This window comes from Manacus candei, unplaced genomic scaffold, assembly GCF_025592945.1.
Source record: "Manacus candei isolate 608988 ecotype Guabito, Panama unplaced genomic scaffold, ASM2559294v1 h1tg000059l, whole genome shotgun sequence".
NCBI classification, from domain to species: Eukaryota; Metazoa; Chordata; class Aves; order Passeriformes; family Pipridae; genus Manacus; species Manacus candei.
In genome coordinates this window covers 2,806,172-2,829,600 of record NW_026138107.1, presented here as the reverse complement: position 1 = coordinate 2,829,600, position 23,429 = coordinate 2,806,172, and the positions used below count along the sequence as shown (strand labels likewise).

Genomic DNA, 23,429 nt, shown 5'->3' with positions numbered 1-23,429 from the left:
TTCATTTTCATCAGCTTACCAGTACATGTGGCTATTGTTCTTTGCTTTGTGATACCAGGTCCAGCCCTCAGAAATGCTGGTGAGCCTCAGTTCCCATTTTGCTTCAAGGAAAGCCCTTGGGATGCTACAGGGGAAGCCTGAATTTGCCCTGTGCCCTGTTTCACCCTCACTGGATATGTGTGTATGTGTGCTAACTTCCTCTCTTTCTTCTTCTTTCTTTTGGCAGTGGCAGATTTGGTCTCTTCTGAGCAACTTGCAGCCTCTGGGTGACCAGGACATTGAATTTGGTGGACAGTGACCATTCGCTCCTTGGGATCACAGCTGCCCTTGCTTTCCTCACCCCCTCCCGCACTCCCCTTCCCTCCAACAAAACTCCAGGGCATTGTGGTATTGCTATGGAGCCCAGGGAGACTTTGAGCAGCTCCCGGCAGAGAGGAGGCGAGGCAGATTTTCTGCCTGCTGCTGTCACCTCCACGAAGCCTCCTCCTGTCTCCAGCTGCGCAGGGGAGACGATGCTGCCTGCAGCAGGCTCGGGGAAGGGGATCCCAGTGAGCAGTGAGAGGCTGGAGCCAGAGGAAGAGGATGAGCTGGGTTCTGGAAGAGACGTGGATTCCACTTCCAATGCGGACAGCGAGAAGTGGGTGGCGGGAGATGGCCTGGAGGAGCAGGAGTTTTCCATCAAGGAGGCAAACTTCACAGAGGGGAGTTTAAAGCTAAAGATCCAGACCACCAAGAGAGCGAAGAAGCCCCCAAAGAACCTGGAGAACTATATTTGCCCTCCCGAGATCAAAATCACCATCAAGCAGTCTGGGGAGCAGAAGCTTTCCAGAACTGGGAAAAACAGCAAAACAGCTAAAGAGGAGGACAGATCACACTCCAAAAAGAAGGTAAGTCCTGTCCTTTCACAATATTTCCAATTTCTCCTGGGAGCAGAGGGAGAAGGGAGGAATAAACCTGCTCAAACAGTTTGTATCCAAGGCATAACCTTGGCAAGGTTTGGCCATGGAGGAGCACGGGGCGGGTGTCATCCCACACCACCGCATACACATCGGGAATGATCTTGAACTATCCTTCAGATGAAACAATTCAGAAGGGATCAAAAGTTCAACAGGGCCTCTTCTATTTTTGTGTGTAATTGAGTTTTAAGATTAATCATTACACGAGTGAGAAATGAAGGAGCCCACTTCTCAACTGCTTTGTGCCTGAGCGCTAATGCTCGAGCCTTTTGGCAGTTAAAGCATTCAACTGCATTTTTAAAATAGAGGTATGTGCACAGTGAACAATTGAATTCATTCCTGTATTCTGGGTGAAGGGCTCCATTATTCTTGATTACAGCATTGTGCGAGCAGCACTACAGTTATGCCACAGAAAATACTTCCATTATAAGTCTCATTTTCTTCCAGATGCTTATCATTTCCTTGAAATATCCTTCTGCAGAGAAATTCTTGGTACTTTATGTTTGGGGAAAAATGGATCTTTTTTTATTTTTTTCATTTAGTCAAGGATGGGAAAAGAAAGAAAATCCTTTCCTTGTATGAGCTGTTTTCTGGAGCACCCTTTTGTTTTACTGTTGGCTTGAATTTTCAGTAGTGTCTCCCACAGCTAGTTCTTAAAATGAATTTGAGTGTATTAAGCAGCACTGCTGGGGACTGCCCATGATTTTTTGGGTGTAGTGGTGTTTTCTGTCCCAGTCATTAGAAAAAGAGTTTTGGTCAGGTCAAATACAAATACTTCACCTCTGCCTCCTTAGTAGCATGTGGGCACCATGATGAGTTCAGTCAGGAAGCCAGATTTGATGAAAGACTCATGAGTATCTCCAAAACCTGGACAAATTCATCTAGGATGTAGGCACCCACTGATTAGAGCTTGGGGCATGACTTGGTTTTCCTGCTCATACAGCTTTGATCCCTCTTTTCCCATACATTATGCACTTGATGGATGCTCAGAGGCTTATGTGAAGCCTTGAGGAGGCTAATTGCCACCACTTCTCCCTGGAGAAACCCTCCTCAGCTGACTGACTTAAACTAAAATTTTCATAACTCAAAACTACTTTTTGAAGCTTCAACACTTTCCATTGACTCAAGGCAGAGCCCAGGGAGGTTAACATCACTCAGTCTTGGAGTACTTTTCTTACAAGCTGAATTTGGGAGGAGGGGAGGGAAACAAACAACAATCTTGCTAAGTGGCACAGTCTATGGCCATGAAAGGAGCACCTCTTTTTAGCACAGCAGAGGTTTGGCCCTATAACACACTAAGAAGGGATTTTCCCACCTATTGGGAAGGATGGGCTGTCTTAGCATCAAGCAATGTCTTATATCGATTTTCCTTTCCTCCCTGAATGCTTGCAGAGGTCTCAGAGGAAGCAGCAGTTGCCTGAGACTATGCTTGGTGACAGCAAAAGTGTCACAAGCAATCCTTCCATGGTCACACAGGGAGAAAAAACGAATTGCAAACCACTGCCTACCATGCAATGACTGTGAAGAAAATGACTGCATAGAAATCAGAGCTTTCATTTCTATTTATCACGCAGTCAGATGGGTATGGAAGGTGTATTCTCTCCTGTGTGGGGTCATTGGAAAAGGTTGAATAAATAAAGCAAAGTATAAGGAAGTTATGTGCAAGAAAAACCAAACAAAAAACCAAACAAACCCTATGTGAACAATAACTAAAAATGCACCTTGTTAGCGTGGTTATGCTCAGGGTGAGACTTTAATTGCAGCAGGACAAGGAGTTTGAAAGAAGCAGACGTGGCTGCATCCAGCTTGCACCTGTGCTGTGAGGTCTGAGCTGGCTGGGGCTGTGTTCACACCCTGTGCTCAGGCTGGGAGCGCTTTGGGTCAGCACTGGTCTAATCTGGCCATTAAAACGAACAAAAAACCCCCTACCACCCAGCAGGTGGATGCTCTGAGCAGATGGGTGGAGGGCTGCTGCTCCGGTGCATCCATTAGCATAACACCCAACGGCTGCCGGGCGGCAGCTGCTGGGACACAGCTGCGGCAGAGATGTCCCCAGCAGGGATCTGGAAGGCCCTGGTGCTGTGATCTCAAGGGGTTTGATGCCTGGAGACACCTACAGCCTGCAACACCGGGGTGAGAAATAACCTGCATCCCTGCAGCCGGAGGGATTTTGCACACGGCTGCCTCTCAGCTCGCGGGTTTCAGGATCAGGCTGTGAACGTCTCCTATCTATGGGGTGATGAAAGGCACTGCAGGAAGCGAAGGCTGGAAGTGAGTGGGAGAAAAGTTCCAGTGCTGCCAGCGTAATTTCTTCCATGGCCAACGCGTGTGTCTTGTGGCAGGTACAGAAATTTTTTGGGGAAGATAATTAGGAGGAAAGAGCAAGTTGAAACTCGCATGGAGATGTAGCTCTCTGGTCCAACTCTGTGTTTCCCTGGGAAAGCAGAGCACACAGGAGCCTTCTGTGTGTGCTTGCAGAACCACTGAGAGCTGTAGTAGTAGTGGCTGGGGGAAAAAAAAATGATTGTCACATTTAAACGATTCTAGCGGTTTTGAAATTTCGGCGTTAGGCTGTTTGATTGCCTGTTGCTTTAATCAGCACAAGCTCCAGAAAAGCAGCTACTGGCAGCAGCAGGAAGGAACAACACATTTAAACGAGTGGGCCAGACCTTCAGCTGGCATCACTCCACTGTCCTCCATGGATTTTTGCCAGGAGAGTTTGGCCCAACACACACATTTCCCTTGCACATGGGAGCAGCATCATTATTTGGGTTTACCACCTTGCTCATGGATGCAGGGAACACACATAGGCCTCCCAGACCGAGCTGCCATTCTTGTGTCTCTGGTGGGTGGGAGTGGTTGTCCTGCACCTCATGGAGTAGCACCCGAATTTATTTTTCCTCCCGAGGAAGTGCAAACTCTATCAGGATTTGAAAAATCACTTTAGCTTGTTGCATAATATTTCCAGCCACATCTCCAGTAGTCCTCAGTATTTGAAATACCACTTCAGCTTTCTTGCAGGAGTTTCAATACACATAGCACAGAGGGCAAGTAATGAAAACATGGAAGCAATTTAAGTAACAGCATGTGGGTACACAAAGGACTGGTAATGCCAGCAATGTAAAAAGGGACTGTGAACTGGGGGTATAACATTTATTCTGTGGCCACTTAGGGAGGAAGAAGATATGCCTGCTCCTAAGCCTTACACTGCTCTGCTAATTAGGCAATAGAGGTTAGTGCCTGATTTCTAAAGCTCTGGTCCAGAGAGTGGCAGTGATTAGAAGGGGGCTCTGTGGAGAGTCATGATACTCATGTGCCGAAGCCTGAGGTTTCTGCCTTTGATTCCAGCTGCTACACTATATTAAAAGACATAAACATGCATTAAATACTTTCCTCATGTTGCTTCTCCATGTGAGCAATCGCCCCAGGGATGTTATGTGATCCTGAATGGGAAGGGAGGGAATTCAGGAGAGGATCTTGCTGGGTGCGGCTGCTGATGCCCTGGAGTGGGGAGGGGATGAGAGAGCATCAGTGTTGGGAACCTCTGCTCTCCTGGCTTGAGGGCTTGGCTGCAACCCAACAACTTTTGGGGTTTCTTTCAAGTCCTGACCATGCCAAATTTCACATCAGTTTCCCCTGCTTGAAAATAAGAGCTTCCTAACCCTTTTTCTGGGACTGCTCAGAAGATGAATCGTAGCTTGGGCTGTTCCTGCGGCTACTTGTGTGGCAATTGGAAAGTGCACAAATGTTCTGTAAGAGTTTTCTCTTATTTCAACCCTTTGGCACCTGGGGATGGAGCGGGCTGAACCGCTGCCACTTCTAAACCCACAAATAGCTCTATTTCATTTAGTCTGATTGGAGAGAGAGAGAGAGAGAGAGGGAAGAAAAAAGCCAGGAGCCCAAAGGATGTCCTGCTGGCATGCTGGCATGCTGCTCACCCATCTGCACCAGGGTTGCTAAAGTCCAGCATCCTCAGCATCACTAAAGGTGCCTTTTCCTTTAGATAAGGAAACATGCTATCAGTCTGGAAGGACACTGAAAGTATGGCACCAAATGCAGTGAAGCAATCCATCAGCATTCCCTGTCTGTCATGTAGCATTTAACAAGCCCCAGATGAGCAGTATTTCCTCGGTTTTGTTTTATTTCTTTTTTCACCCCTTCCCTGCATTTGCTCTTCTGTCTGTTCTGTCTGCAAACACTTCGTTTTCCACCTTTTTTTCCTTTAAGCATAGCCTGACAAAGTTTCTTTGGAGCTTTCATCATATGCATAATGTCCCTCTTCAGGGGATGTAAACTTTTTTTTTTTTTTTTTGTAATTATTAGTGCACTAGGGTTTTTTGAGAGCTTGGGATGGGTGAATGCATTTTACTGCTAACAGATAAGCACGGCAGCAAGTGAATTGGAAGCAAAGATTCCTTGTGTGCAGAGGAAGCTCTATCTTTGGATTTTCTTGCAATTTTTTTTTTCCTTTGAGTTTCTGTAGGTGTCTTTGCCATTTCTCTGCAGGAAACAGTTCCAACACTTTCAATTCATAGTTTTCCTTTCCCCTGCCCCACATACGCAACTTTCTCCCACGGCTCACCTTTCCTGAAGGACTCTCATTCATGTGCTTTCACCATTGCACCCCTCCTTCTTCCAGAAGATCATGAGCACTTCCCCCCTCCTTCTCCTTCCCCCTTGTTTTTATTGCTGACTGCACATTGCACTTTCCCTCCAGGTCCTCGTGTGCATCCGCAGCTCTTGCTGGATTACCCCTGTGCCGGACTCCTCTCCCCAGTGATTTGTGTGCATAATCATCCAATTGCTCATCCTGCTTGCTTATTCCTCTTTGCTAAGGGCATCCGCCGTGTGAGATGTCTTCTGAGTCAGCTCTTCCTGTTGCGATCCCAAACGTGGCTCGGGGAGTTGACGTAAGTGCTCGCTCCCTGTGCTGTGTGGGGCTTAGCAAGGAGGAGGAGGAGAAGGCATATTTGTGTGTCGTTGTACCTGATTGAAGTGGCAGGATTTGATTTACAGCTTCTTTTTCTTTTCTTTTCTTTTTTTTTTTTTTTCTTTTCCCAAAGGATGCAGCATCCACAGCCCTTTGAGCCTGGACCTGTTTCTGTGCTGATTTAGTCCTTACTCTTACTCAGCAAAGCCTTGAGGCTGCTCTGAATGGTGCTTGTGGCAGGTTATCTGATGCTTACACCAGCAGAGTAGACCTCAGCCTCTTCCCAGGTTATGGCACGTTGGTAGAGCCCCAGAAGTGCCAACACAGGGGAGGAGTGTTCTTCAAGTTGCCTTTAAGGTGAAACTGGCTTTTGAGAAGCTGAGAGATCAATTCAGAGCTGCTCCAACAGGCACAAGGCTCCTAGTGTTTTTACAGTCTTTCTACACAAGTGTACGGGTGCAAATCTACACCAGCTCAGCTCTTTGATACTCATCCCAGGTTTCCTTTAGGCTAGCTTTTCTTTCCTACCGCATTGTTGAAGGCACAAATGAAACACCTGCAGTTTGGTGCTCTCCCACCACAACTACCTTAGGATCCCCTCAAGAAGAAAGCAGGAATAATTTTTTCTTTGTGAAGAAATTAATTTCTTTGCTTAAGAAACCAGTTTTTCTAGGACCTGAGAACCCTTTGCGTTCGTCTTGGTCCTTGAAGGCACCTGAGGTTCCCAGACTGGGAACTGAGTCCTCTTGATCCCCCACAGCCTCTGGAGGAAGCTGGTCCCTCCTGAAGGTGGTTCGATTCTCTCTATGAAGAGCAGGAAGGGCTGGATCCCAGGTCTTAACCCTTCCTTCTCCTCCAAACTTACTGGAGAAGTGTCTGTATTGCATCATGTCACAGATATCTTGTGACAGGAATAAGGCAGAGTGTCTTTTCCAGCTCAGTGCTCTGCCTGAGCCAGCTGATGCCCATCCCTCACTGTCTGCTCCCAAAGAACTGTGACTTTTTTTTCATCTAGTCAAGTGTGTCTTAAAGAAGCAAACGTCTGGCAATGAAGGGATGGGCTGAGGAAATGTAAGCAGGCTTTTTCTGCTGAATACTGAGTGCCAAACAAGGAAGACTTGGTGCATTTGATTAGCTGCCATATGACCAGGGCCTGGGGAGCCTGTCTGTGTTGACGACAGGCTTTGTTTTGCAGCAGTCTCTTCCTCCCACAGCTGAGTTTCGATGGCCCTCTGTGACATTTCCTTGTTTGCTTGTGCTGTGTTGTTCCCTTCAAAGCGTGACAAAACGTCCGCGGATCTGGTTTTTGGGGTTGCGGAGACATTGCAGGAAAGCAACTTGTGAAGCAACTGGGACAAGTGCAGGAAGCTGGGGATAGAGCTGGAGGTCCTTAGTCCCAGCCACCCAACCGCAGGAGGAGATGGGTACTGCTGTTGCAGCCTTGTAAACACTTGGCCAAGTCAGCACACGTGGGTTGTTTCGAAAGCACTGTGGCCTCCAGGCTAACAGAGATGGAGATGTGATGTGCTGGCTTGTGCACCCAGGGCTGCAAACTGGTTGTGTCTTCATTCGCAGAGGTTTTGGGTGTCAGTCCTTCATGTACATGATCATGTTCTTCCAGCACCAGCTTTTGCATGCAGCGCTTCCTTCCCTCCCCTTCCAGGCACACCCGACCACAGATATCTTCTGATTTACCTCCAGATTTTTCATCCTTAATTGCTTTTTCACACACACACAGACACGCCCAGCTAGCCCCCTCAGCTCAGATCTAATTCTTCAAATGCTTCATTCCCAGATGGGCTTCTTGCTGTCCCCATTCTTCTGCCCAGCCAGTGGGACTGAGTGACGGACCCATCTGAGCTCATTTGAATGTAAAGTGTGGGTTCACCTGGTGCCCTCAGCTTGTCTCTTTTTTTGCTTTTTCTAAGAGCACTGAAACTTGTGAAAATTGGTTTCTGACCACTTTCCTAGTATGTGATTTCTCTGGTGTCTAGTGATAAGTGAACTTGCTGGCCAAGCCCTCTTTGGGAGCCCCCCAGGGATCCCTTTCTTCTGGCCAGTGAACAATTTGAACAAAATTTGTTAGAATATTGTATCACTAAGATTTCTGTTCTTCCATCAAATGTGATCAAAACTGGGCAAAATATTCCAAAAACATTGAGGAGAGGATCATGAAGGCAAGGAGTTTGTGTGTGCATTCACATGCACACAAACACAGTGTGAACCATGTTAGCCTTGTTTCCTTAGGAAACCAGTCTAAAAATATCCAGAATAAACATGCATTGTTTTGGTTTTTGTGCTGAGACTTTTCCAACTCTTGAACGTTAAATTGATTCCACTTGATATGTGACACTTGAGGACAAGTCCAGTTAGCTGTGTTTTCCTAAGAGCGTTATTTTCCATTTCTTGCCATGACCTCTAACATGAATTAGACCAGTAGCTGTTGGCTTCTTCATTTCAGGACATGAAGTGCTATTTCTACATCGTGATTATATTTGGACTCTGAGCTGCAGGTGGTTGCTATCAGGAGAGGGATTCTCAAGCCATGTTGTATGCACCAGTAGCATGACACTGCTTCCAAGTATGATGGATAGCAAACTCCACTTCTTCAGGGTGGTATCACACCAAACATCTCGATATTATCTTTTTCTTTTTCTTTTTTTTTGTTTTTTTTTTGCTGGATCTGTGGGCTAGCAGTGAAAAGGATAGCATAAGGGCTAAGGTGTCTTACTGCAGGCTGCAGATGAGGTTGTACGTCTGAGATGTGGCTTGGACTGTGGCTAAGACAGAATTGCTGAAGATGAGGACACGGTCATTCAAGACAGACAGTCACCTGCAGCCGTGTTTGCAGAACTAAGTGGGTCTCTACCAGGCTCGCTTTAAGGTGGTGTCTCATGTTCCTATTGTACATCCACGTCTGCTGCTGGCAGGTCCTGTACGAAGGCATCAGGAGATCCTGCTAGAATTTCACAAGCTCTGTATAGAGGAGGATAAATGGAACCATCTTGTCTCTTAGTACAGAATGTGAAATAGAGTAATAAGATTAAGTAATTCACTCAAGGAACCTGTCGCAGGCCAGGGTAACACTCAGACCTTTTTCACTGAGCTGTGGTTGCTTAACCATGACACAACTGAGTCTCCCAGGTAGTGGCCTGAACTCCAAGCACTGAGTGGAGAGTCCTTCTGGAAATCAATCCTCTTCTAGGTCTCATTTAAACTGGTCAGTTTGTTTCAAAATCGTTAACTCTCCGCATCTTCACTGCTCACTTAAAAATAAAATTTAGCGAAGAGTTAGGGCTGTAAGCAGAAATGAGGGGGTGGAGTTTCAGGGCCAGCATGCAATCGGTTGACCTACATGCCCTTAATAATCCCTTCTGGTCTGTAAGCCCTAAAATGTGGTAAGAGTCAAATGAGGAATATCTACTGGAGGACTCATTATCTCCTGATCAGTTTCCCATGGTTCTGCCTCACCTGGGTGGTGAGGTTTGTAAAGAGATGGTATCTTTTATTGACATCAGTGTTACAACGGCTCTACCACTGTAAACTTGGGTGGTTCATTGAGGAATCTCAGTACTTTGCGGTCCTACCTTCATGTGAGCTGCTCTCCTTCCACATGGCTGAAAGATGAGAATCAGCCCTGAGGGGATTTGTGGGTAATTTCGAGTTGCCCAATGCTCTCCCTTTCGGAAGGAATGCAGTGACAGGAGCAAATGAGCCAGAGGCCAGGGCCCCTCTCTCCTTGCTGATGACTCTATCTGACAAGGAGAGGGCTGAGCAGTGGACACTGGATGTGTCACCACTGATCACACCCTTGCCTCACCGCAGGGCAGGTCACCGGGTCCCCACCTGGTGCTTCTGTGACTGTGCTTGGCAAACACTTCTCCCAGGAGGATGTTGTAGGAAACAGTTTCCTCATACCTTGGAGACAGACCTTACACTGTAATTTCTAAATGGACTTTTATCAGTAGTCTTCCCTGCTCCTCTGTATGTGCTAGAACATTGTGCTGGCCTGGGTAGCTTCACCTAAACTTTACCTGCTGTATTCCCAGTGGGGTAATTTGATGAAAGCTTACCCTTAACACTAAGACAAGTAGACCTGAGGCAGATTTTTTTTTCCACTGGGGAGCAGCAGCACTAAGAGGACCTTGATTAGCCCTCATTTCTGCTTCCCGCCAGAAGCTGCAGGGACAGTCTCCACATTAGTCACCTGCCTAATGTGTATTAGCAAGGAGCTTGAAGGCACTTGTTTTATTGCATCTTCCACTGGGAACTGATGCTATTGGATTGGCAACATATTCTACTTCTTATATCTCATGTTGTGTGCAGGTTAGATGGGGATAATTAATTTGTCTTGTCCATTTTCTGATGTTGTGTTCACCATCACTCAGCTGGTGAAGCACTCTTCCCAAAGACAGCCTCTTCTTTTCCATGGGATACTTTTCTTCAATAATTCATGTAATCATTAGGACAAATTCCCTCCAGCCTTTTCTCTCTCTGGTCCTAATTCCATTGCATTACTTACAATTATATTCCTGATTTGAAGAGGGAGGTGGGTGGGTGAGGAAGCCTGTTTCTCTCTGTGGCTACAGCACAGGAGGAACTGGGAAGAGTGTGATGGGGAGGGATCGATCTGTCCTTAGGTCACTGACTCTGGGCGTGGGCAGGAGCTGTTATTAGTCACTGGGGGACAGTGACTGCCAACATGCTTCATGGGAATTTGTGAAGCACAGGGCAGTTCTGCAGTAGGGCAGCACACCCTTTGCTGCTCCCTGTGCTTGGGTTGGCAGCTGTGGTGCATAACCAAGTCATGCTTCATCCTCAGAGGTAACTTGGATGCTTGGGATGCAGAGCCCTGGGGTCTGCTTGGGGCACCCTCGAAGAGAGTGGGAATTTGTTGATGTTCATCTAGAGGGAAGAGGATGTCTTAAGGAAAAGGGAGAGCAGCTTGTGATGGACACCTAGATCCTTAACCTGAGGCATTTGAGTGTAATAATAGGGCTGACAGTGACTTTCCCTTGGCTTTCTGCATCTGCAGGAGTTCATATTACTGATATATATGTAAGACTTTGGTAAAGTAGGACTGTTGCTAATTACTGTCTAAACAAGCCTTTTATTATTACATTGTGATTTCAGCTGCTGAATTTCACTTCCACCTGCTTAGATGTTGGTGTTGAAGATTGTTCTAAGGTGTTGAAAAGGTGGGAGATGGAAACCCTGTCTTTTTTCAGTTTATCTGGCTTGACTTAATCTAATAAACTTAGCACGAGCCCATGGGATACAGCAGCTGCGTGCTGCAGATAGAAGTCGCCTCAGTCCATCTTGGCCACATGGTTTAATAGGTCTATGAAATCCCTGGGTCAGAGGCCAGCCACCATGCCCATTTTTGTCACATCTCAGTGATGTGTATCCTGGCAGGTTTTTCTTTTTGTTCCCTCCCCGGCATGGAAAGAACCATCTGCCGGGTTGGCTTTCAGAAGAATTTTGAAAAATACCAATTTCCCTTTGTTGAGAGGGGGCTTGGGGGGGGGCACACAGGACAGAAGGGGGAAGGAGAGCCTGACCTAAAACCAAGCCAGTATTTTCAAGGATTTTAGAATAGCTCGTATTGTGTTTCCTACTCCCCAAGGAAGGGTTGTCCTCTTTCTTCTTTTCTCTTTGATTCGATTCCCTGCCACTCTGTGAGCAAGTCAGAAGCTGCAGCTGCTGCTGTCAGCTGGGAAGGGAGTCCCCTTGTTTAAACCCATGTGTTAATCCCTGGCTAGAAAAAGTCGAAATGCTTTATGCTCCCCTTTTAGTCCCCTTTTCTTTCTGCATCTTCCCTGCCTGCCTACAGACTTGTGCGAAAACACAGATATAGGCAGACCCCAAAGGCACTCAACAAGAAGCACAGGTAGCAAGAAGATCTGTAAACAAACAAATCTAAAGACTGGACAAGGCAACCAAATATAGTCTTGAGAGTAGGGAGGGAGTGAGAAAGGGCATTAAGCATGTTGTGAGGTCTGGGGAAAAAATTATGGGGGCCTTTAGGAGTAAGGGGAGCTGTTTTTGTCATGGCTGCTGGACACAGATGGGTAGAAGTGTTTGCTCACAGGGGCTGTGCTTTGTTCCTAAGGAAAAGGCAGCAGCCCAGTGGGAGAGGAATTTAAACAGTGAGGTAAGGAGAAAGGAGGATTTAGACTCTGCCAGATGGAGACAGCCACGCAGGCAGCTCTGCAGAGGGTCTGATGGGTAAATAAGAGGCTCAAGGGGCTCAGAAAGTTTATCATCAGGTGTGATATCACAACATTGAAGGGTGAATGTGAAGGGTGGCCTGAGGTTCAAATGGGAGAGAAGGAAAGAGTTCTGATTTTGGCCATGACTTTTTCTCAAAAATCTCCCTCCTGTCTTTCCTATAAGAATAAGGAAATGAATCACAACAAAAATAGGGAGAAAGGAGCTAGATGATGGATGGTACTTATGGAAAATTGAAGGCAGTGTCCTGTACCTGTTGTAGGTCATAGAATGGTTTAGGTTGGAAGCGATCTTAAAGACCATCTCATTCCAAACCCCTTGCCATGAGCAGAGCATCGCTGGCCTACTTCATATCTGAAGAGTACAAAAGAACATGGATATTCAGCACTTTCCTAAGGTTTTCAAGAAGAAAACTGAGGCAGACAGAGGTGTCTCACCCAGGGCTACTGAAGGAGGCATCCCACCTTCCACTGCTCCAACTGCAGCCAGGACCCTTGCGCCCACCCCATGGCTTGGTGGTTTCAAAGCACCCCCCCCCGCCACCACCTCTCAGTTCACCCCATCCACAGGCTGCCAGAAACAACCGGGGGCCCTGCAGGTCTTTTTTTTTCCTGCCACCCTTTCCCAGATGTGTGTGTGTGTGGAGGGGCAGGCCAGCAGTGCCCACCCAGCGTGGCACGGGGTGGGCTGGCAGGTGGGGGCCAGAGCTCTGGCACACGGGCTCCTTCCCAGCGGAATTCCCCGTGACCTCCGCTCCCCAGCAGCCGCAGTCTGTACCCCACGCTGCTGCAGCCCCTTCCCCGCCGTGGCCCCTCGTTAATAAAGAGGTGTAATTGGGAGCCCTCCCTCCACCCCGTCTGGTGTGAGGCCATTTGTGTGCCGGAGGAGGAGGGGCAGACCCGGCATTGATGGGGGGAGGTGGCAGCGGGGGAGAGAGGGAGGGAAAGCTCCTTTGTTTGTTCAAGTAATTTAGGCCTCAGATGTTCTAAAAGAGAAAAGCAAAAGAAGCTTGATCAGCGCTGGTGAAGGTGTGCTCCTGGGACGCGGAGGGAACAAAGTGCAACAAAGAAGTGTGGGTTTAAGCATTTTGAGTTTGTTTCTTAAGTCTGTCGGGAGAGATGTGAATCTTGGACAAAACCCAACCAACAGCAAAAAAAACCCAAAACAAAGCAAAACAAAAAAAAAAACTCCCTACAAAGAGCCCACCAATCAAAACAAGAAAGAAACGTTTTTTTGCCCTTCACCAAGATCTCTGCATCCTAGCACTGTGAAGGACCAGGAGCCGGCGTGGGCTGAAGGGTGCCTGGATTCTCAGAGTCCCGGGTGTTGCTGCTGGGTGTTTGCTTTGTGTTTGCTCTGCTTAGCCGGGCTGAAGGGAAACATAGGACAGTTCCAGGTTTTTGCAGCTAATGGATATTGCTTCTGCTTTGTATGTGCTAGCACACTGCCCTTGGAGTTGAGATTTTCTACTTTTTGTGTGCTAACACATTGCCTTTGGTGTTGTGATTGCGTCTCTTCTGTGCCTTCCCGTTTCCCTCCAATCCCGTTAGACATCTCTTTTTTAAAAATGAGAATGGAAAATCAAAGAAAACAAGTGACAAACATTCTTCTGTTCCTTTTAGGTTCAGTAAAACTCACCTTTAAACCTCACTGAGAGGCCTCTGTATTCTGAGGGCTGGGCTCTGCTGTTGAAACCCTTGTGTTTCAACTGTGTGAAAGTTGCAGAAAAATGCACATGGGATATGCAGAATTTAATTCTTTTTTTTTCTTTTTTTTTTTTTAAGTTAGAGAATAGAGTAATGGTGTGAAAGAATGAATTAGTTATGGCAAATCTTATTAGTGCCCATTGTAAGCAGAGAAGCAGAGACATATGAGACCACTTGCAAAATTATTCCTTGTTTATTCAGCTTCGTAACCGAAGCAAATTTTTTTGCATAGTGTCATTTATTTGGCAACTGGAGGGGTGTGGAAGGTGTGTGTCTATGGAGCAAAAAGGGGGGAAGGGGGAACGCAGTATTGGTATTCCATTAAAACTGATGCTCAGTGCTTTGTTTGTCAGGTTTTGGCAAGGCTTTTTGCTTTGAAAGCCTTTCAGAGAGGATCGAAGCAGATGGCAGGGAGATCCTGTTTGTGTTATTTTTGGACATTCCCATTGAAAGTCTCAGATTGTTGTCCTTTTTCCCCCTTCCCCCGCTTGTGTATGTTTTTCTTTCTTCCTTCCTTTCCCCTTTCCTTCTTGAGAACGTTTTTATTTTTTTAAATAATATATTATTAATCGTACAACATCACCTAAAAGCTGGGTGTGTTTCTGATGAACCAAACTGTGGCTAGTTTAAAACTGGATAAAGTGATGGAGGGACTGTCTCCTGAAGCAGTACAAACAGTGTTAGGAAGAGCGAGGTGGGTAGTGGTGGGAAGCCAGGCTGACATTTTGGGGGGATTCAGCTCAATAGCAGCACATTTCCCTGGTAGACCAGCAGCTGTAATAAGCCCAAGCAGCAAGTTTTGATTGAGAGTCTCTGATAAAACAACTTTAGTGACTCGCATGACATGTACTCGTGACCTCCATCTTTTTTAAGCCCTTGTGGTGGAGAGGACCAGCTGTAGATAGACTGGAAAACTGAACTATGCCCTGGCTCTTCGTGGTGGCCTTCCCATGTCACTGGTGAGATTCCCTGGTCTCAGGCAGCCCGAAAGGCTTTTGTTCTGCCGTCGTCTGCACCCGGATTGTGGTAGGAAGAGAGAACTTCATTGCCTTGCATTCCTGGTATAAACAGTTACCCCAAGCAGTAATTTAGCTTCGAATAACACCCCTGGAAACATCTGCAGTGCTTTTCATGTGGAAGCCTTCACCAAAGCCCTTCACAACCTTTGTGCAGGCAATCCAGCAAAGCTGAGCCTGGTCCAATCAGTTAAAGCATTTGGCTAGCCCAGGTCTATCAGCAAGGATGTGCACGCACAAAAGAGGATGGGAGGTCTTGGCTGCAGTCGGTATCCAAAAGTTCAGGTGATTCACCCGAAGCTCCTCCAGATGATTAAATCTCTTAAGCTAAGCTGGAAATCTCAAGGAAACAAGCTTTCTCATGCTCATTCTGACAGTGGTTATTCCCAGCTAGAAGCAGATATTTAAAGCTTCAAATCTTTACATCAGATGACATTAGAGGCACTTCGGCACAGGAAAATGGTTTACATGAACATAAAGTTTTGGCCAAGACAAATCAGCAAATGCACTTCACAGGTTTCACTTTTACTACTCTTAAAACTGCAAGACAGTTTGGTGCAGGTTTTGTTTGAGTTCAAGGTGATGATTCATGTTGGTTTTTAGATTGATTGAACCTGTATACCCACATCCTCATTTTTTTTTTTTTTTTGTAACTTGTGCACTGAGAGAATCCACTTTAGAAAGTCTCTTTTTGTTCTTAATTGAATGAATGCTCAGAAGTCTTTCATGTGCATTTTAGCACCTGAGTTTCAATGCTATCCTTGCAAGGTGGTAGTGGGTGACCCAGCATGTGTTAAGTGATGTCACTTGAGGTGCGTTTTGCTGACTAAAATAAACTATGGAGAGGAAAAATGTACCCAGACCAAGCCTTACCTTCCTCTTACTGTTATCTCTTGCTAAACGATGAACATCCTCTTGGCAGGATTTTTGCTGTGTAGTGCTGACTTTTCTGCCTGCCTTATTAAAGTTTGGCAACTCCTTCTTGTTACCTACTGGAGGAGCCTTCTGCTCAAAGGACCTTCCCCTGCTCCTGGGGTGGCACGGCTGCTCTGCCCAGTGAGGATTTCCCTTCGAGGCCTTCCAGGGATAAGGGCTTTCCTGGTCTGGCGTTTTGAGAAAGGAGCCAAGCAACAGTCTCAGCCTAGACAAAAGGCAAACTCGACCTACTATTTGTGTAGTTACTTAAACATGATTTAACCTAAATAATGCACACTGTGACTTGGCTGGGGGAGAGGGGGGAGGGGAAGGAGAGGAGCTCGTTTCTAATGAGCCGGGAGACAGCACAATTAATTACATATGAAGGACAGATAACTGACAGCAAACTGTCTACAGTAGAGGGAAACAAAATACCGACGTGAACAATTAAAGCGCCCATGTGACGGAAGGGTCAGCGATTTCTCATACAGCGGACGGCCAGGCGCAGCCCCTGGAGAGCCACAGGGGATGCTCAGCTGAGCAGGGGGCCAGGTGGGCAGAGGCTTTGCAGACCTCCACCATCAAAGCCGAGCAGGCATTTTCTGAGGCTGACAGGCAGCGCTCTGGGCATTATTTTCATCACATGCGCTTCTGACAGCGGAACCGTTAGCTGCTACTAATCTCGGCAACACGTGGGACGGGGAGGAGGGCGGGTGAGGCAGAGGAGCAAAGGTTCCATGGGCAATTAGGTACCTGCCTCAGGATGCTGCCAGCCACGCGAAAGAGAGCTGAGGCGACAGAGGCTTTCCTTCCCTTTTCTCCTTAAAAATTGTTAACTTTCGTCGCTGCCTTCCAGATGTGGAAGTGCAAATCCCAGCTGCTGATGGCTGAATTCTTTGGGCAGCATGGCCAGAGATTTGCATCCTCTCTGCTCCCCCTCCCTAAATTGAAACTAAGTCTGGCATAACTTATCCCCCACAACACCCCTTTCATCCTCTTCTCTCTCCCAGCCTGTCCTGCAGTCAGCCCTTGGCTGTAAAGGTTTGGAGGTAAAGGCCGATGGATTAGCCTGGGGAAGGGCAAAAGGTTAAATGAGCAGGGCTAGCAGCATGCAAAGGGCTACGATTGAAATATTTGCTGAATGCTGACAGGCAGCAGAATAGAGGCAGACAAGTGGCAAATTCCTGTTTTCTCCTCTAATTGAGAAAATATTTTGGGTGTTATTCAGGCAGGCTGCAAATTGAGACTGGGAAAGTCAGCCAGCCGGGGAGGGGAAGCATGGGAGGACTTCAGTGAAAACACTATTCCCAGTAAACCTGTTTCCAAAAACTTTGCACTTACACCCGTGGAAATCCCTGGAGCCTGGTGCTTACATTTTGCTTGGTCATTTTTACCATACAACCGCAGAGTCAAAATACTGCACCTCTGAGCTCAGGGTGTCTCACAAGCAGAATTTGACCCATTCCTGATGTTTTTGCATCCACATAAGTCTTGCTTTCATAGAACGATAGAATGGTTTGGTTGGAAAGGACCTTCAAGAACATCTAGTTACAATCCCCTCCCATAGTCAGGGACACTTCCACTGGACCACATCGCTCCAGGCACCATCCAACATTGCTTTGCAGGTCCAGCTTATTGCATGGAGGTGCTACCATGAAAAATCCGGGTGTCATGAGTATCCATCTCTCATCTGCTGGACAGGAGATTAATGAGATTTGGTGGCATATTGAAAAAACATGACAACTATTCAACCCTTGATTATGTCTGTGTGTAGTGTGGATAATACTCAGCTGTGTTTCAAGCTTGTGCAATCCATGATGTCTGTGTGCCTGAGCAGGGGTATTACAGCCATGGTGGAAATGAAGGGGGAGAAGTTGTTTGTCTGGTGCATCACAGCTTAGCTGCACTGATTTCTACCTTAGCCCAGCCCTCTGGCTTCCCTTGCTTGCTCTTGGATGTGGGTGGGAAACTCTGGTGACATTTGGGAGAAGGAAAATCCAGGTTGATGTGAGCAAGAGCAGTTAGCTGGCCTTTCACACCCTGACATTTTCCTCAAAGGGGTGATTTAGTCCTGCACATCCCCTCTGCCCTTCTGCCTCCCCCTTCTCTGAACTCTCCTTCTAGAGTTGATAATGTACTGAGAAGGTTTCAATTAACGTAGTTTCCTTATTTCTTAGAAATATGGGGTTAATTAAGGAGAAAGGGAGAAAGATGTAAAAAGAAACAGTTCCTCAAGCCAAAAAGCATCATGAGGGTCAGCAAATTTTATGTTCCCTTCTATACACTCTTGTCATAAAGCTTGGAGACCAGCTTATAAAATGTTTTCTGGAGAATACCATAGCTGCAGTAGAGGAAGGTTTTGGCAGGGGTGTACCCTATTTGTGGCCAGGGAATTGTATTGCATTTGGGCCCTTGAAGACTTATGTGCTCCTTAAAGATGCCCAAGAGGCAGTCAAGAGATTTTTAATAGTCAATATGAGCTTGGTTAAAGCTTCAGCGGGCCCAAATCTTTGTTGTTAAGCAAAGGGAAAGAAAGCCTGCCTGGCTTTGCGTATCAGCTTCAAGTGAGGCATGCTGAGGTCTACCAGGGTTCCCTTCTGCTGGCCTTGCACTACAGCTGGCCCTGGAAAGCAGTTGACAGGGTTGGGCAATACTCCTGCTGCTGTAGCAAGGCAAGGCATGACTCTTTTCCTGCTTATGGCTATGAAGCAGTGGTGTGTTAGTTGCTCAGGGCTGCAGATTTGTGCCTTGTTTCAGGAGGCCTGTGAGGGGAAGGAGCAGCACAGTCACTGCCTTACAGTGAGGAAACTGAGGCGCTAACGTGGAGCATGTCCAGAGAAGGGCAGTGGAGCTGGGGAAAGGTCTGGAGCACAAGTCTGGAGCTGGAAAGGCTTATCCTGGAGAAAAGGAGGTTCAGAGGGGACCTTCTCGCTCTCTCCAACTCCCTGACATGACAGGAGGGTGGGTCAGATGGAGTCGGGCTCTGCTCCCAGGGAACAAGGGACAGGACAAAAGGAAACAGCCTCAAGTTACACCAAGGGAGGTAAAGGTTGGATATTAAAAATTTTCTTAACCAAAAGGGTTGTCCAGCCCTGGCAGAGGCTGCCCAGGGCAGTGGTGGAGTCCCCATCCCTGGGGGGATTTAAAAGACGTGTAGATGTGACACTTGGGGACATGGGTTAGGGGTGGGCTTGGCAGTGCTGGGGGAATGGTGAGACTTGATCTTAAAGGGCTTTTCCAACCTAAACGATTCCGTGATTCTGGGCCTCCCTCTGCATAATGATCCATGTCAGCATGAGCTGAAAGTGAAGCCCCCGGCTCATTCAGTCATCAAACCATTCTCCTGCCTTTAAATCATGGGTCTGTCTTGACCTTCCCTTACCCCCCTCAGTCTCTGCCTGGGTTGCACAAGTGAGAACAAAGTGACACTTGTTTGCCTCCTCCAAAGAGCTCACTCAAGCAGGTGATTGTCTTGCCTCCTTTTGCAGTCCCAAAACAAAGTGTTGAAGTGTTGTCCTGGGATGTAAAACATCCCATATATTCCCCCAGGACTGGATTTTTGCTTTCTGAGTGCAAGTGGCATTGAAAGGAAAAGAGGTCACAATTGCAGGATAAGGGGAATAATTCCCAGGTGCTGAAATTAGGAGAAAGATGTGAGCACTCATCCTGTGCACTCCTCACAGGGCAGGGAGGGAGGGAGCTCTTAACAGCTCTAGTTGCAGTCTCTATAAAGATCTGATCCTTCATTTGTAACCCTGCCAAAAAAAAAAAAAGAAAAAAAAAAAAGAAAAAAAAAACAAGCAAGAGGATGAGAAGTCAGTCAAATTCAATTTAAAACTTGTCATTGTTTATTTGGTTTGGGGATGTTGAGAGGTCAGAGGATCTGAGACCAACACAAAACCGTGTCTTGCAGGAAGGCTCATGGTTCTCAGCCATGAGCCCCTGTTCATCTTCAAAAGGGAAGTTTGTCCCCTCTGTGTTCAGCAAGGGAGGGTTGGTTTTATTTAATTATGAATGTTTTCAGCACATGTGCTGCTGCATCGTGTTTGCATGAAGGTTTGGGGTTTAAATTCCAAAGAGTTTTGGACCTCAAAACACAGGAGTATCCAGCATGCAAGCCGAGGAATTGAAAACGTGGATTTCGTGCTTAAAATGAAAATATCAATCCATTAAACTTCCTCTGTTTTTATCTCCCTCCCTGTGAATAAGGGACATGACATCACAGGCCATCCTCTGTCAGAAAGGAGTTAGTTCCTAAGATGTACAAGGCACTTTAAGTGCCAAAGTGGTATCAAAGCATCATTTCATTTTATTTGGCCTGTTCTGGCTTCTGGTCAAAATGAGAGAAACACGAAAAGATCTTGAGTCAGCGCTGCTTTTGTTTTTATGTTTAAGTTTGAAACCCTAAAAATGAAAAGACAGTGATACAGGAAATATAAACTGAAACTGAAAAAGAGACTTGAAGAAGCCCGAGAGAAATGGAAAATCTGAACTTTGCCAGAGTGTCTTCAGCTGTAACAATCTGAAGGCCGAGCTCACCCCGGAGTGGGAAATTGTGCTTTTTCATGTAACAAAAAGAGAAGAGCTTCTCTCAGGGGACTGATGAGTCTGGTCACCTCAAAAGTTTTATTTTCTAAAATAATACCCATAATATCAACCTCTAATAATAGACCAAATCTTAAACTTCACAATTTCCAGGCTAGTGCTTTATCTACCAGGCCATAGTATTTCTCCAGGGTCATCTGCTCAAGTGCTCAGGCTTTTATACTGAGAAGAACCAGTTTCTGACCAGAATTTTAGAAATTTGCCCTGTTCACAAAACAAATTTTTTTTTTCCTCTGTCCCTGTGGTTTCTGGTTCTCAGGGACTCATTTCCCAGTAAGAGGTTAAAGGAGCCTCCTACAAGCCTCGTGACACAGAGTTTCAGTGAAGTAGGGACCAAAACCAACTGTGTCTGAATAAATGTCTTGTTTGAGTGTTTGTAATCTGACTCAGCAGCCCAGACTTTGATTTTTATCTTCTCGGATGAGTGGGTGGGAGGGATGGGTGATAACAGTTCAAAGCAATGCAGTTCCTAGCATCTGAGGCTAAAAGGAGGCATGGCATTTTACCATAAGGGCCATCCATATATTGATGTCATTAATTCAGTTGTTTGCCCCGTTGCTGTAACATTTTATGACTGGGATAGAGGCTTAGAACATTCACGTTTCCTACAGGACACTTTGCTTGTTTGGCATATTTTAAGAATTACAGAAATACTTCATCCTTCCTTTACTAACTTTGCTTGTTACACCTCAAGTGAATATGATGAGCGGGCTTATGTGAAATTGAACATCAAATGTTAGAAAAACAGTTAAGTAACATGGGTGGCAGTTGATAAGTTTGATAGGTTTGGTTGGAAAGATCTCCCTCAGATTTTGAATTAAAAGAAAGTTGTCCTTGCCTTCCCCAAAAATGTAACTCTTCTCTCAAAGAATGAAAATGTGCAGAAATTGTTTTTTGGGGCTTCAGGCATGCACAGAAGAACCTATATTGCCTTTGGGGAATTCAAATGAAAATAAACATTCTTCTTTTTGGCTACATTTGGCTAGATCAGACAGATCACTGGGCATTTATTTGTTTATTTTTTTCTTAACTGACACCATTATTATAACGAGTCCAAACTGAAGATTTGTAAGCAGTGTAAGTTCCTCCCACTGCTTTGGTTTAGGCCTTTGAAGCAGGCCAGAGAGGAGGCTGGATCTGGCTAGCAGGAGCTGTGTCTGCCTCTGCTCTGTCCTGGCTCTGCTGCTCTGCCTGGGCTGCCCCTGGCCTCTTATGGGAATTAAGGGGCTTTTGGTTGTGTTTTATCTCCTTTGTGGCAAACTAGGCTGCCTGGCCAGCAGCCTGGCTGTCTCTTCATGCTCGCCACTGACTTGCATGTTACCATTCTGTTTCCTGTAATTTTGGGTCCAGCTCTTGCAGGAGCAGAAAGGCGTAGGTTTAGGTCCAGTCTTAAATAGTGGATTGCGGCCTGATGTGACTCAAAGCCCTGGGGTTTTTTTTTTTGATCTTCCAAACCGGATGCTGAGGCAGCTGATATGGGAAGCTGGGGGTGGCAAATGCCCTTAAAACACCCCTAAAACCGAGAGCTTAGTAAGAACCACCAGCCAAGACAAGCCTGGAAGCCTTGTCCCAACAGGCTTCATGGCTGGGAGATGTAGGACTCTCAGGATAGAGGGGCTCAGCTCTTCATGGACTCGTAGAATATCCTGAGTTGGAAGGGATCCATATGGATCATGGAGTCCAAGTCCTGGCCCTGCACAGGACAGCTGCAAGAGACCCACTATGTGCCCCAGAGCGTTGTCCAAACAGTGCTTGAACTCCGACAGGCTTGAGGCTGTGACCACTTCTGTGGGGAGCCAGTTCAGTGCCCAACCACCCTCTGGGGGAAGAATCTTTTCCTAATATCCAGCTAAAACTTCCTCTGACACAACTCCATGCTGTTCCCTCAAGTCCTGTCACTGGTCACCAGAGAGGCTTCATACTGCTCTCACGTGTTTGACTCTTCATACTGAGGATGTGGTTGGGCTTCCTTGGCCGACAAGTGGGCAACATACCACAGAAGTGGTCTCTGAGTGTGCTGCCCCTTTTGCCAGCATGGCTAGGTGTGATGCAGCAGTAAGGAGGCTCGTCTTTAAAGGTGACAATTATCCCTTGGCCTTTGTGAGGCCAAGATGGGCAAACGGTCCTTTTAAGTTCCACTAGTAGTGATCTTGTAGCTGATGGAGGTTAAATTATGCCAATCTGGATGGCAGATTATGCCAATCTAATCCAATATTTGGGTGGTAGAGCTCTGAAGGCATTAAGTTCTGTTGCATAAATCAAGGACCCACAGTTGAACACCTTAGACGTGCTAGACTAGAGATGATCTAGACCAGAGGTCATCTTCCTACTAGTTTGAAAGGCTACTTTTAGACCCATTGAAGAAATCCTATAATGAAAAGTTTTCTTGCCATTAAACATGGGAGAAGTGAAAGAATCAGAGAGACTTAAAGTGATTATCAAAATACAAAAACCTCTCAGAGGGAAAGTAAATCAAGGACCCCAAAATTTCTCAGTGTCATGCCAATAGCATCTTCATGAGAGGACAACGTTTTCCCTTAGCACAACATGCAGATGCAGAGTATTTTTGAAACCTTGCTACAGAGTGGAAAAATGTGAAATTATGCATTTCTGGAATGGCTTGGTGCTCAAAAGCTCTAGTCAGAGAGATGAAAGATGGTACCTGCTTCTCCTTGACCTGCTGCAAGTGGCATCCCAGCAGTGGGCACATTAGGGGATCTCCTGGGGCTTTCCCTTCCAGTTACAAAAAAGCCAGTGTCCTCATTCCCTTCACAGGATGAATTGGTTGGTTTTGTGGAAAACTGAGACCCCAGGGGGTCACAGTGTTCAGGAGTCAGCTCGGATGCCATTAGCTCAGAGTTGATCAGTTCCAGCTCCCACATCTCTAAACAAAAGCACAAGAAAAATGAACCCTCCCCTTCCTAGTTTTCCAAACTGCACAGCCTTCCCATTGACTTTACTGCAGTTCATTGTTATCCCTAACTAGAGAATTCTGATTTGATGGTGTATTGGACAGATTGTGGTCGACACAATTCCCCTTTCCTTCCATCTTATTTCCATCGAATAATGT

General features: G+C 46.4%; 1 protein-coding gene across 3 annotated transcripts in view; it reads left to right on the top strand.

The window, feature by feature from the left end:
• Positions 1-23,429, top strand: part of SETBP1 (SET binding protein 1) — a 268,832-nt gene that overhangs the window by 19,069 nt on the left and 226,334 nt on the right. For all 3 annotated transcript variants that reach the window (XM_051803665.1, XM_051803666.1, XM_051803664.1), the window contains one exon: positions 227-887. In XM_051803665.1, the coding sequence (XP_051659625.1) occupies positions 396-887 (492 nt within the window). In that variant the 5' untranslated portion in view covers positions 227-395. The remainder of the gene's footprint in view (positions 1-226; positions 888-23,429) is intronic.